At 46.3% G+C, this 14,214-nt stretch overlaps 1 protein-coding gene across 1 annotated transcript in view; it reads right to left on the reverse strand.

Moving 5' to 3' along the window:
• EPB41L4B (erythrocyte membrane protein band 4.1 like 4B) overlaps window positions 1–14,214 on the reverse strand; it is a 146,010-nt gene that overhangs the window by 92,122 nt on the left and 39,674 nt on the right. The window contains exons 2-5 of the mRNA XM_012802452.1: window positions 13,504–13,608; window positions 3,273–3,315; window positions 2,333–2,411; window positions 348–392 (exon numbers count right to left, since the gene is read on the reverse strand). Coding sequence (XP_012657906.1) covers window positions 348–392; window positions 2,333–2,411; window positions 3,273–3,279 — 131 coding nt within the window. The 5' untranslated portion in view covers window positions 3,280–3,315; window positions 13,504–13,608. The remainder of the gene's footprint in view (window positions 1–347; window positions 393–2,332; window positions 2,412–3,272; window positions 3,316–13,503; window positions 13,609–14,214) is intronic.

Below are 14,214 nucleotides of genomic sequence, written 5' to 3' on the forward strand. Positions count from 1 at the left end.
ACTTGTACGTGTATACATACTAATAACGTATCTTGCTTGCAAATACGACAAAAGCCATTATGAATGGGGCAAGTGATGTGATCTGGGAAAGAGTTATTCCCAAATACACATCACTTAAGATATTAAATGCTCTTGGAAATGCTTCAAGCCATAGAGTCATCATTTAAAATAGGATGATAATGACAGTGATACAAGTATTAGACTCACTTTACAATGCCTGGTGCACTTTTTTTTTTTTTTTGAATTTTGAAAAGGGAACAAGGGTAAAAGAGTTAAAACAGTGAATTATTTTGAAATATATACTGTGATCTATCCCGGGGTAAGAGTTAGAACAAAAACATACTTACTTTCCAGAAAGAATGTCATGCCTGAGTTGTAAAACAAACAGGTACCTGACAAACACATACAAAAGTCAACAGAAGGTAACTCCTTCCCAGCCACTTCCAATCCCCAACTTCCCAGCACAGATCCCACCCCCACGTACAGCATGGAATTTTTGCATTGTAAAAAGGGAGTCCAAATCAAATGAGAACTTTGGTGGAAGCATCTCCTCCTGGGTTTCCAGGAAGGCACCCCAGAACCTAGCTAGAAAGGTGAGTGCGTGTGGGGAATTCGCAAGATACTGGGAGGATGGAACATGGAACACCGCATGGTCCGATGACAGCCTCCACAACCCCCTCGGTGCTCGAGAAGAGAGCAGAACACGCACACAGAATGCAGCACACAGGCAGCACGCAACACGCCCAACAAGGACAGGCAGGGCACAGCCACCGGGTCGGCTCTGAGCCAGCCCTGCCAGTCCATTCCAGATCTGCTGCGGCTGACTATAGTCAGCAACTGCTTGAGGCTTTTTTTCCTGATGCAGTTTAGCTGCAGACTCTGTCTTTTAAAAAACAAAATAGGCACACACACACACACACACACACACACAAAAGAAGAAAAATCCTGGAATCGGACTATAATCAGTTACGAGGGGAACAAAAAAACGGGGAAGAGGCAGCAAATAACCTAATGGGGGCTTACGTAGGTAATAAATGTCTTGGCTTAAACAAAGTAGTCATTGTTTTGTTTTTTTTTAACCAGGAGGACGTGGGCATCACATCCACGTACAGTGCTTTGCAAAACCAAAGCTGCCCATGCTCTACTCCATACCTACACCATCAGACTCTTGCACACAAGAGTGGCTCCCAGGAATCTGATTTGTTCAAAAGCTTCCCGGGTGTTCTGATTCATACAACCCAGGTTAAAAACCACCGGCCTTGATGACAGGTGGAAGCAGTGTTTCATAAAGGACTCTGAAGAGGAACACTGGAATTATTGTTTGTCAGAATTGAGGGTGGGGGTGGAGCACTAACGGTTCTAGTACATTCCAGAATGCTCCTGTTTCTCAAAAGGAGTCTGACCTCCACTGAACTTCACTTTGAAATTAAGGATATCATCTTGTATACTCGTATCAAGGGGCGAGACAGTGTTGACATGGCCAGAACTCTCAAGTCCTTAGGAAAACCTAACTATAGAAACACACTAGGCCCTTCCTGTAGGGCATGGTGATAACCGGCCTGTAAAGCACTTCTAAGCTAGTGGCCATCCCCATGGACCACCCAGTAGCCCACATATCACCAATGAAGTCCATCCCCTAAACAATGCCAAGGAGGCTCTGGGGATAAAAATAGCAGAAAAAGGCTGAGTAGAGAATTTCATTGATGGAAGGGTGGCTGGAGAGAAACTCCGTGTTTATAAATGTCACTTAAACTCTTTTTCCTCTATTCTGTTTCTGAAGTCCAAGACATATACATGGGCAGACGTAAAACATAAAAAAACCCAAATCAGCGGGGCTGGAAAAGATAACACGAAGGGGGTTCTAACAACTTTAATTCCTGTAGTTTTTTAGAAGAGAGGGTTTCTTAGAACAATTTTGTAATCCCTTAAAAAAAACAAGATAGTTCAAATCACAATTTGGCAAAAGAAAAAAAAAAAAAGACGGCAATTTGGGGCTGAGAAATGCTCTCCCCATCTCTGCCTTCCCTTTTCTGGCTGAGACAAAAATAAAACACCACAGAACAACACAACCAACCAATTTACCCAAGGTCCAAGAAAATAGAAGTGTGACAAGAAAATGAATCTCCTAATTTCTATTCACCAAGAAAAATGTCAAATTAAGCAACATCGTGGATGTTCAACAGAATACAGAAGCAGAGGAAAAGTGCTAATAATTCCTGCTCCGAGATCTAAAGACAGCAGACAGAAGGGCAGACCCACGATTTAGAAGCCCCTTACGCCACTGAAAGGCAAGCAGGACTGGGCGGAAATCTCGCCGTGCACTACGTCCTACCTTGTAAACTCTTCACGAAGGTTGTTCGGTTCTGAAGAATAGTATTTAACTCGAAAGTGCAAAGCATAAGCAGGTCCAACTAAACATTTGGAGAAGGAAGGTTGAAGATGATTTTCCCCCGGTTTTGAAGATCATAGAATGGACAAAAGGAAACACACGTTAAATCTGTAACACATTTACATCTCTCCACATCAGGAGGGCGCAAGGAGGCGTGCAAAGCTAGTAAGTTCTTTTCAATCTTAGTTGGAAAAAGAGAGATGGACTTCGGTGTTGACGAAGATGGTTTGGCTAGGGATCCCATTCTGGAAGAAAACCCTTATGATCTGCCTGAGTTACCAAGAACCGACACTTGACTTTCACCCCTCAAGGCCATGATACTCCAAGCTGCTACCTACTTTTTACAAAGTACAATGTGGACTACAGGAAAGTGCTGCCTAAACTAGAAAGCGTCTGTCATCTAAAAATGTAATCGAAATACCTGATAGTACTTTTAAGAGAAAATACATTTTTAAAAAATTACCTAAGCTTACACAACATTAAAAATATGTGGTTCCCACACCTGTAAGTTGGGAAGAGCTGGACCAGATCCCTAAATAACCTTCATCTTCTGAGTCCGGTCTGTAACTCATTAGAATGTGAATATAACAGGCACGAAGTCATATTTCTGACTAGTGTATTAATCAGCCCTCATTGGCAGAGGTGGCTGATTTCAAATGAGAACACAGTGGATTTTTTAATATGTACTAAAAATTATGACTCAAATTTTAAACTCTAACCTTTGGCCAGCCTTAAAAAATTAAAAATCATCTACTTAAAATGGAATCTATATTAAAATGTTTCTGAGTTCTAATGAAAACATAACACCTCAAAACATTGGCAAAGGAGTTTACTCTCAGATTAAAAAAAATAATAGTAACTGAGGAGGCTAAATTCAACTTACTTTTCATCTGCTTTTTTATGGGTTTGGAATGATCCAGCCAGTGCTGAAAGAAAGAAAAACATTTCTTTAGGAATAGTTCATCAGCAAGATTGTACAGACCTCCTAGCATTCCTCCCTATACACTTGAGTAATTCTTTCCATAAAACCCAGGGGTTAGACAGGATCACAAGTTCTTAGGCTGGGAATATGCAAACTGCTTGGACTGTATAAAAAAAAAATTGTGCTGGCTTGGCGCCTGTGGCTCAATTGGCTAAGGCGCCAGCCACATACACCTAAGGTGGCGGGTTCGAATCCCCAGCCCGGGCCCACCAAAACAACAATGATGGCTGCAACCAAAAAAAAAATGGCTGGTGCTGTGGCGGGCACCTGTAGTCCCAGCTACTTGGGAGGCTGAGGCAGGAGACTCGCTTGAGCCCAGGAGTTGGAGGTTGCTGTGAGCTGTGAGGCCATAGCACTCTACCCAGGGGGATAGCTTGAGGCTCCATCTCAAAAAAAAAAAAAAAAAATTGTGCTCATGTACACACGTGCATTTTTCTAGGGAGAGGGCTCTCAGTTTCTGAAAGCTTTACTAAGAGGTACCTGAAAGAAAGAAGTTAAAGACCATTAACCAATTGCTCTGTAAAGGCCCTTCCAGGCCCTGGGACCACCACCTGCCTCTTCTGAGTTTTTCCAAGTTACAATCAATCTTCTCTAATAAATCCAAGTCTCTGTTAATCTAGCACAAAGTACAAAATACAATGCCAAGAACCTCTCTTGTCATACATTGGACTTGTAGTTGTCACTATAAACTCTTAAAATTATTAAGACCAAAATTCATGTGCCAGGATAACGACCCACATTGACGATGGAAAGACGTGCAGGTATTTGTTTCAGCTCACTTTCCTCTGGTCAATCAGGGTATTTTAACTTCCACTGGTTTTTTATTTTTTTGATAAAAAAAATAAAGTCTCACTATGTTGCCCTCCGCACTGTCATAGCTCACAGCAACCTCAAACTCTTGGGCTCAAGCAATTCTCCTGCCTCAGCCTCCCAAGTAGTTGGGACAACAGGCACCTGCCACAACACCAGGCTATTTTTTGTTGCACTTGTCACTATTGGTGAGCTCGCCCGGGTTGGGTTCGAACCTGTCAACTTCAGTGTATGTAGCTGGTGCCGTAACCACTATGCTACAGGCGCTAAGCCAAATCCCTCTAGTTTTTAACCAGAAGAATTGCTTCAGTCTTATCAGTCTAAGGATATTATAAACCATTTGCTTTATATAGAAGTTTCTCTATAATGTTAAAGTTGTTGATACTGTAGTGGGGAGGAGCCTCGGCAGCTTAAGTTCCACTGAAAACTACATTTAGGAACATTGTACTATCACGTCCTCTGGGCAAACACAAGCCCCTCGACACCAGGGACTATGCACTGTGTCTATATCTCCTGGGGATGCCAAAATATGGCACCACCAGGCCCTTGTTAGAATCTTGAGAAATAAATAAATGGTAAATATTACATAAAGTATTTTCTTTAAATGAGGCAAGTAGGGGCTTTTCCCATCGCTTTTCGTAAACCCAGTATACGCTGGAACTCCCTTGTTAGACAGATGGGACGACACAGCCAGAGTGGGCTCTCACTGGCGACACAGAATCAAAGGCTGTTCTGCCACCGCCAATGGACTTGCAGACGCAACCCAGCTCTGCACTGTCTAGTAAGGAGAGCGGGCGGGACTGCACTAGCACAGTGTACTACTCTACACCTAACCAAAGAGCCCATTATGACTGTGTGGGAGGAGGGGGATAAGGAAACACAAAAGCAAATAACAGATAAATTATAATACAAGAAGCCAGGAGCGGTGCCACTGGAGAATGTGGGCTTTTGTCATCGCCACTCCTGGCTGGGCAACCATGCAATACCCACCACAGGGGATATCTATCTCAAAGGCGCGCGTACAGGGCAGCTTTATCTCACTGTTAACAGCTTTGAATTGGAAATGACCTGAACGTCCATCAACAAAGATGAATTAGAAAATGGATCATCCATATAATGAAAGACTATTTAAAACTGATGTAGGCCTGTATTTATTGATGTGGCGAGAGAGCCACAACACAATGTCAGACGAAGAAAAATCAGGTAAGATCTCATTTATAGGAAATCATTATTTTCTATCAAGATATGTCCAGGCCCGGCACGGTGGCTCAGGCCTATAATTCTAGCACTCTGGGAGGCTGAGGCGGATGGATTGCTTGAGCTCAGGAGTTCAAGACCAAACTCTGCAAGAGCAAGATTCCATTTCTGCTAAACATAGAAAAACTGGTCAGGCGTCGTGGCAGGTGCCTGTAGTTCCAGCTACTTGGAAGGTTGAGGCAAGAGGATCAACTGACCCCAGGAGTTTGAGGTTGCTGTGAGCTATGACACCATGGCACTCTACCCAGAGTGACAGGGTGAGACTGTATCAAAGAAAAAGTCCAGAAGGCTTTGTAGAGGTTTTTCTTTTTTATTGGATGAGTAGCTAATTTACTTTCTTTTTACCTTGCTGTATAATTTCTCATTGTAAGAAGAATATTATTTTCCAGGGGGTGGGCTAGGGCAGTGATTTTCAACTGGTGTGCCGTTAAAGATTTTAAAGTTCACTAATCAAATTATTTTCAAAAGAAGTTCAAGGCACATTAAGTGTATTCTTTTTTTTTACTTTTTTTGATCAACATAATTTAAGTTTGTCTCAGAAGTTTATAGGTTCAAGTGTGCCATGAGATAAAAAAGGATGAAAAACAGTGGGCCAGGGGACAGGTTGCCATGTCTACCTATATCTATTCATCCTTGGCCTGTCGGGCAGTTTTGATTATGAGTTTGTATTACTACAATGAGATGCCACCAGCACCGTCCAGAAATCTGAAAACCCTCAACCTTGGCCCCAAGGAGGGGGATAGATACAGACTTAATATATCCTTAACTCTTCTGCCAGATATCATGCTCATGGCTATGACTAAACCTGTTACCAAGCAAAGAAAGTTCTCCTCACAGCCAGTCTTCTAGTCTAACTAGTCCCCGAGTCTCCTGCTTAAAGGAGCTCATGCCACTTCTTTCCTAAGTCTCCTTGCCACTGTTTTGTGTAGAGCAAGTTTAAGGCTCTCTTTCCTCTTCCCTCTATTGTCAAACTCTGATCTGATCCAAGTCCAACTTGTACAGTTTCCGTGGCCATGGTTTTCACCCCTGGCGGTGCATTAAAATCACTGAGGGACTTTTAAAAAGTCAATACCCAGGTCCCACCCAAGACTCCGTAATTGGAATTGCAGAGCATGAGGGCTTTATAAATGCTTGTAACAGGCCAGTGTTAACTCCTCAGCCAGAAAAGTCTGGGCTTGCTAAGCTGAGAAAGAAATCAGAATTGACTCCTATCATTTTAAAAACTCCTTGATCCCTTGGAGTTCAGATCAGATTTTCCTTGCCTGTATTAGAGGCGGGAAGAAACCCAGTCACAATCCTAAAACGAGAGATGACAAAAACCTAGCTTGTATCCAGCCAGTTCAAACTGACCTGACTTTCTTCTTAGCTGCAGGAGCTTCCCAGACTCTGATCACCCGTATTTTATCCTGTAAGACCACCCTGTGACTTGAGTGAAAGCCCAATGTGGCATTTAGTAAATTGTATCCTCTGCTTGGCTTTGAGGACTGTGTTCAGCAGCAGCAGGACCTATCTCAGATGTTCACCTGTGTCCTGGCTAAATATAGCCATGCCGCCTGTCAGCAAAGGCCAAGGCAAATGGCTCTAGACCTCTTAACAGACCATAAAACTGGTCACCGGAAAGAGACAGGTGCATTTCTGAGTTCAAATGGCAGGGCATTTAACGAAAACACTCTAACGGGTACTAGAAAAGTGGTTTCCCATCTGAATTTCTCATCCAAGTCCATCTGGCAAAACCCTTTCCATAAATCAAGATGTTTGAGTGTGTGAGATGATCTTGGCAAAGCCCAACTGTTCTCATAGCACATCAATTCTGGAAATAAGACATGCATAAGCTGGTTGTAGAATTTAATTATCTGAAAACTACACAAAGCATTGGAACCACAGTGCCTGAGAGCAGCTCAGGGGTTGAAGAGGCTCTAAAAACTCTTCCTGAACATCCCCTGAGCCCTCACCATTACGTCCGAGGGATGGAACTCATAACAGGATTTCTGCTACCTACAGACTTCCTTGCCTTATGAAGAGGATCCAGTTTGTGTTTAAATTAGAGCTGGAAGGAATCTGAAGAGACAATTGTATCTGAGAGGAGGAAGGGGACATACGATTTTGAAACTCATCTGGTCACATCCACCTTGACTCAGGTTCTGAATGGGTGAGGGTGGCCCTAAGAGGGTGTGGGGGGTGTGGCCCTGACACGAGGCAGAGGCAGAATTCAAATTCACACTGGATGTCAAACTCTAGACTTGCACTAAAGTGCCTCTCTGCCAGTGGGAGATCTCTCCTGTCTGTCCAGGATGAAGCCCTATAAACTCTCATTCACACTGACTACCTGAGGCTTCCCTGGAGTCATCCAAATCAACTGCAGAAACCCCTTTCTTCATCAGCCTCCTGTTCAGCATCAGTATGTGCACAAAAGCCAAGAACACGGCCCTGCCTCCCAGTGCTCAGAGACCAGCCACACTGGTGCTTCTTTGTGCTGTGGTCCAAGGAGGCAGAAGAGCAGCGCTCAGGTCCCAGCTCTGCCACTCACCTGGTGCAGCCTGGAGCAGCCAGGCCCCATCCTGAGTCTCAGCTTCCATCCCTATGAACTGAGCTATCCTCTCATGCATTGCCTACAGAACCAGCTGAGTGTCTATGGAAATTATCCCGAACCATTCAAACCGACAGAAGGAAGGGGGTTTGTTTGATTTGCTACAATAGCAACACAGAGCTGAGCCCCTCGGATGCTTTTCCACTATCCTACGTCCCCCTCGACGCACATCTCCTAGTCACTCCACAACCACATCTGAGATGGCAGGAGTGTCCAGCAGTGCCCATACAAGTGGCAAATGTGATGAGGTTCTGAGCAACTCGAGTCCCTTTAGCAGCCATTGAGCCCTGCCGGCAGCTCCGTTACCTGCATGCTGACCTCACCGTGCAGCCCTGTGCCTCATACTGCCAAATCTATGCTACAAAGGCCAGAGGAAAAACATCTGATGAGTCCTGAGACAAAGGCCACAATCATCTTTTCTTTTATTCCCTGCTATAAAATGAAGCACCATAAAAAGCTCCCTTTTCATGTAGGGAAGGGGCTTGGGAAAGAAACATCTACCCTCCAGCACACCTGCCCCTGAGAGAGAGAGGGGCTTCTACTATTACCCCTAGCCCCAAATCCCTGCCCTTCCCCTGCCTGGCAAACTCCTCCCACCCTCTGTTCACATCAATGTTCACCTCTCTCACACCAGTACGTAAGCAATCCCTCCTCTAGCCTCACAGGGGGGGCCTAGATTTCCTGGTAAAGGACTGAACACACTATATCCCAAGACACTACTTATCTGTCTCCCCCAGCAGAATGTGGCAGGTGGGGGCAGTGCGCAGCTCATTTCTGCACCCATAGAGCCTGGCGTTGAGTAAGTTCTAAGTCAGAGATGGCAGCTCTTTCCTGCTGTGTATGTGTGTATGTGTGCACGTATGTATACGTGTGCACCATGTTCATAATGGAAGGGGGAAGTGCTGGGCTCTGGAATAAGACCAAGCTCTGAATCCCAGCTCTGTCTCTTACTTTAACCTTTATAAAGTCCCTAATGTCTCTGAGCCTCAGTTTCATCATCCATAAAATGGGTCTGCTTTGTGGCCAAGTTTACACCAAGAGTTATGTAAAGACTTATAGCTTAATGCTTGGCTCACGGCAGGAACTCATTGAAGAGCAGTTATCATGGCCAAACAGTGAGGATGTGGGAGGGTGCAGGCCTGAGCCCATGGCTATCAAATGAAAGTTTTGATAAGTAAAACCACACTGCCAGACCTTGTTTTGAGCTGTACCAAAGGGAGAGCTGCAGAGTGGGTCCCTGGGTGGCCTTCCTGTTTTGACATGGAAAGGGAAACAGGAGGTCCCAGCCCCAACTGCTAAAAATAGGTGATGCCAATAGGCTTTGACAGTTGCTTCAGGGCTGGGCAGGGCACCGTGGAAACCAGGCCTGGTTCTTTGCTGAGAGCTGGGGATATAAACTGGGTGTGCGTAGAGCTGTGCCAAGCGCCTTGCCGCCGCCAGCCCTCTGATCTGCAGTTGAGGGCTGGGTGGGGATGTCAGTCCTTGATGGAGGCTCAATTATGGGGCAAAAAGCCAAAAGCCAAGTGAACCATTCCCTTCTGAGTTGCATCTGCTACCCCATTCTCCCCAGAAACATCACATGACACCTAGTCACCTCCCAGGTCCTCTGAAAATCAATGACCCCAGCATCCATCTCAGAAGACTCTTCCCAAAAGGCTCTTGTTTAAATTTGCCGAGGTTTCTCCCACAGGCTGTGTAGGCTGTGCAGGTTCCCACTCACTTCCCCTTGTCAGAGTGCTCACCTGGGCACTGGGGTGACTTATAGTGTCCCCTCAGACTGCCCAGCTAGGGAAAGGAGGCCCACACCATGTTACAGACGGAATAAGACCAAGCTCTGAATCCTAGCTCTGTCTCAAATCCTTTCTCTCCCATTAGCTCATGGGGTTCTTAATCTCCCCAAGAAACACACATTGTTACTTCCACTTTACAGCTAGGAAAACCGAAACTCAGAAAGTACAATGCACCTGAAATTGAGAAATCTGGTTTTGAGTCCAGGCCATGCTACTCACTAAGTGAACTGCCAAGATCCAAAGGCTTTGGTTTCACCATCTAGAAAACAGTGAAAAGAAAGATCTAGAAAGATTTGACACATGCCTCTTCTGAGGTCCATTCTGGAGCTGAGGAGGAAGGTTCTAGGTTGTGGTGTGTGTCTTGTCCCCAAGAGTCGCCAAGTTAAGAAGAGTAAGTCCTAAGTCTTAGGAACTAGTCTAAAAATTCTATTTGTTGCTTTATATAAACAAATAATGAACTAGAAGCTAAGAGCAAACTGCCACAGAAGGCAATATAAGATAAGCTCAGAGGTTTACACAGAAGAAAAACACTTTGGGATCTCAGGACATGCTTTATGATGGGAGGTCGTCTGGGATGATTTTAAAGGGTGGCCAAAAATTTCTCACACAGGGTGAGGAACAGTATTCCAGGAGGAGAAACGGCACAAGCAAAGGCACGGAGATAAGCCCAGGCACCATCGGACCGAGCCTGTCACAGGCCCAGCTCAGAAATCAAAGAGTAGGATGACAAGAAGGTCCTGGTAGATGCTGGCGCACATCTCTTGGCTTCCCAGAGCCATAGGCAGGTGGGGACCCTGTGCCCACTTCTGTGGGGCAGAAAAGCCAGTCACATTCATAGAGCAGGAGGCTGGAAAGGCTTCGGAACCTGCAGAGTCAGAGCATTTGCAGGCGTCTGGCCTGGGAAGGACGCCTGGATCCCACTGCGAACAGCCCTCCCGCTGCACAGCGACAGGTTACTGGCAGGTGGGGAAGTCTGCCAGCCCCATCAGCAGAGGCTCACGGCAAAGCCTTTCGTAATGCAGTCACATCCTCAGCTTTCTGGGAATCCGAGTGGCTAAAGTAGGGTCACCTGGGGATAAGGACAGGCCACCGAGGCAGAGACACTTGGATCCATTGGCAGAAATGACAGCCACCTTCCCCTTTCTAACAGGGAAGACATTTGGAGCAGACACAGCTGCCTCCCCTTCAGACTCAGAATCGCGGAACATTAGAAGAGCTCTTGGAGAACGCGTCCAAGAACCTCAGTCTGTAGAAGAGCAAACTGAGGACAGGGGAGAACAGGTGGCCCGGCAGGAGCCTCCCGAGGAGTCGGGGCAGAGTCAGCAAGACGCTGACTCCTGCTCTAGGCCCGTGGATGTGCTGAAGCCAAAAATACCACACGCTTTAGGACACATAGGAAAAGGCAGAATCAAGAAGAGTTCTGGGGAACAGGAGGGCCACAGAGTGTCAGGTGCTGGGGATGGTGGGATGCTGAGGACAGAGGGGAACTCTAAATTTGCTACTCGGGGAGTAGCTGGAAACAGGATTGCCAAAGCATGTATGCAGAGTACTCTCCCTTCTCTGCAGACAAAATGAAAGGATGGACAGAAAGGAACTGCTGAGGTGTAGCGCAAGAAAACTCAGGAGTTTTTACTAAATGACCTTGGTCTTCCCAGCAACTGCTAGAGAAGTGAGGACTAGACTACAGGTCTGTGCTCAGATCCAGACATAGAACCATGGGGTGCCCAAGAGTCACTCAGGGGCTACCAAGGCAGAGAGCAGCTCGGGAGTGTGGACTTCGCTGAACCTGCGATCTGACCTGGTGCCAGAAGGCACAGCCTGTGGCTCTCTCCAGCCATGTTTGGTAGCCAGGGAGAAGCAGCAGAGGAAACAGATGGACCTGTGTGTCGAGGGGAGACGCGGGGACAGTCATGGGGGCAGGAGAGTCAAAGGCCAACAGAGGACACGGGCGAGATGGCTGGGCCTTAGTTCAGACTGGAAGGCTAGGATGGGAAGATGCTGGGAGAGGGGAGAATAAGGTGGGAAGAGAACATTACAGGCTAAGATCAGAGTCAGAGATTGTAAAGATGTAATCAGGAGAAGTTATCATGGGATGGGAACAGCAGCACTCTACATCCTTGGATGCAACAGGACCCAAGGGAATTTGTGTAAGGTTACCTTGGCTGAAATTTAAATAACACAGTGTCCAGAACATTTGGAAGGGTCAGGAACTTGAATCCTAAGGTCACCCAGGGGAAGAGAAAAACAGGCACCAGAGGCCCTAAGGGATGTGAAGGGCAGACATGAGGTCAGAGGCACTGGGAAGCCCAACTCCAAAGGAAGCAGACACACAGGGAGGCAAGGCTGGTCTGCCCCGCCCTGGGGCCCACTGGGTCGGAAGGAGCAGCTTCCAGCGAGAGAAGAAAAAGGACCCCAGGCACTTAAGGAGGCCACGGCTCAGGTGAGAAAGACTCCGCTGTGGGAGGACAGGAAGTGCTAAAGGTGCAGAGGAAGTTGCTACGGCGAGGGGGACACATCTCCAGGCCACCCAGGAGGCATGGCAGCCAGGACCCTTCCCCCTTAGCTCTTCTTGATTCTACCCTTTCCTATGTGTCCTAGAGCGTGTGGTAGTTTTGGCTTCAGAATATCCACAGGCCAGCGTTACACAAGTTCCCTTGGGTCCTGCTGCACCCAAGGATGCAAACTCTCACCTAAGGTCACAGCATCTCACGAACATTTTCCAGCAGACCTAATTCCCAGGGACCACTTTTGTGCATCTTTACCTTACAACTGTCACGTGTCGCCTTGCGACTTCCAGATACTATCAGGAAGTATCCGCTAGATATCCTTCAGGTAGAAAGGTTTAACCATTACGAGGAGCCCCAAGTCTCTCGCTCCAGCATCTCCTTATCAGGGAGCCCAGGCTTTAGTATGCTATCTAAAATAGCACCTCCTCTCCCTCCATCTGCCTCCCCCTTCCTCTGTTGTCTTTTCCCTAACTCTTATTACCACCTGGCATATCACATATCTCTGTGCACTGCTTTCCCCGCAATGCTCAGAACAGGGCCTGGGAGACAACAGGCACGCAACAAATATTTTTAGACTGTTGAATAAATTATCTTTGAAACCCCAAACTAGATTTGGTTGGGAAGGGGGACGATGAAGTCTTTCCTAACTTTCAAAAAGAGCGGTTCTGAGCTTTGCAGGGTTTACTCATTCTAGCATCACCCCCACTGAGAAGGCTTCTGTCTCTGGCAAAGCAAGTGCTGACCTAACACAGCCTCCTAGAGCTGCAGGATGGCTCCTGCGTGATGCCAAGGCCTGCTCCGGCTGCCCCACCCCCACCAGCACAGCAGCCACCCTCTACCCAGCCAGACTCTGCGCAAGAAGATGGTGGCACAGCCTCTTCCGCTAGTTAAAAATAAAAGTAGCACCTTTAAAAGAAATTCCATGATGATATTTCTTATTCTTTATCCCTACTCTAGAAATGCACCCCTAACGCATTTATGTGCATCCTCTGCGGATCACTGCTACACCTCAAAGGTGGGGCCACCTACAGGCATTATGACGCATTTCACACCATCTCAATGCCCATTACTAGAACACTATCACGCGTTCGCTGTTTTTCTCTGTTCATTTCTAGCAACTATGGATCTGCCATTAGCATGAAAAGTCAATCTATCCTGAAACGAATCAAAGCAATACATACCGCGACCTGGGCAGAGTCGAGAAACTGGAGGCCAAAGTAATCTGTTTCCACGAGGTCCAAGTGGTACACAATCTGATCAAACAAGTCTTGGCCTTTGGCATGTTTCTGGAAGACAATTGGTAGATAAAAACTCTGGGTGAGACAGCTGGATAAGAAACAAAAAGATTTTTAAAAAAGCACTTTTCTCTACAGGCTGCACACAAGTATGTTGTCACTGCATGATGTTTTAAAAATTTAGTTTTAAGTGTAATAAAAACTCATGAGTAAAGAAATTCAAATGCCACGTAATAGTATCAAGCTAAGAATCTAGATAACTCTGTTAAACCTTGTTAGTGTTAACTTACACAAAGAATACTTTCTGGATGGATGCCTACAAAGGATGGTATGCGTCACCAAAGTCAGACTCTCTTGAAGAAAGGTAGGACCTGGGTTGTTTCTCAACTCAAGCAATCTTAAGAAAGCAAGCTCAGCCCTTCCCATTTCACAGAGCAGGTAACCAAGGTCCACAAGAACCCCAAGACCTGCTGGAGGCCACGGGCTAAGGAGGCAGGACTCAAACCCAAATTCCTGGTTCATCCCAGTGTTGACTGTATGGTACACATGGGGCAAGAGCAGAAGGAAGGAGCCAGGGAGACAAGGGGTAAAGTCCTGCATCCGCCACTTAGCAGCAGGTGTGACCCGACACTCCGCCCCTCCTAGGCTCTACTCCTC

The sequence above is a fragment of the Otolemur garnettii genome, unplaced genomic scaffold (genome assembly GCF_000181295.1).
Source record: "Otolemur garnettii isolate 467f Iridium unplaced genomic scaffold, OtoGar3 scaffold00014, whole genome shotgun sequence".
Taxonomy (NCBI): domain Eukaryota; kingdom Metazoa; phylum Chordata; class Mammalia; order Primates; family Galagidae; genus Otolemur; species Otolemur garnettii.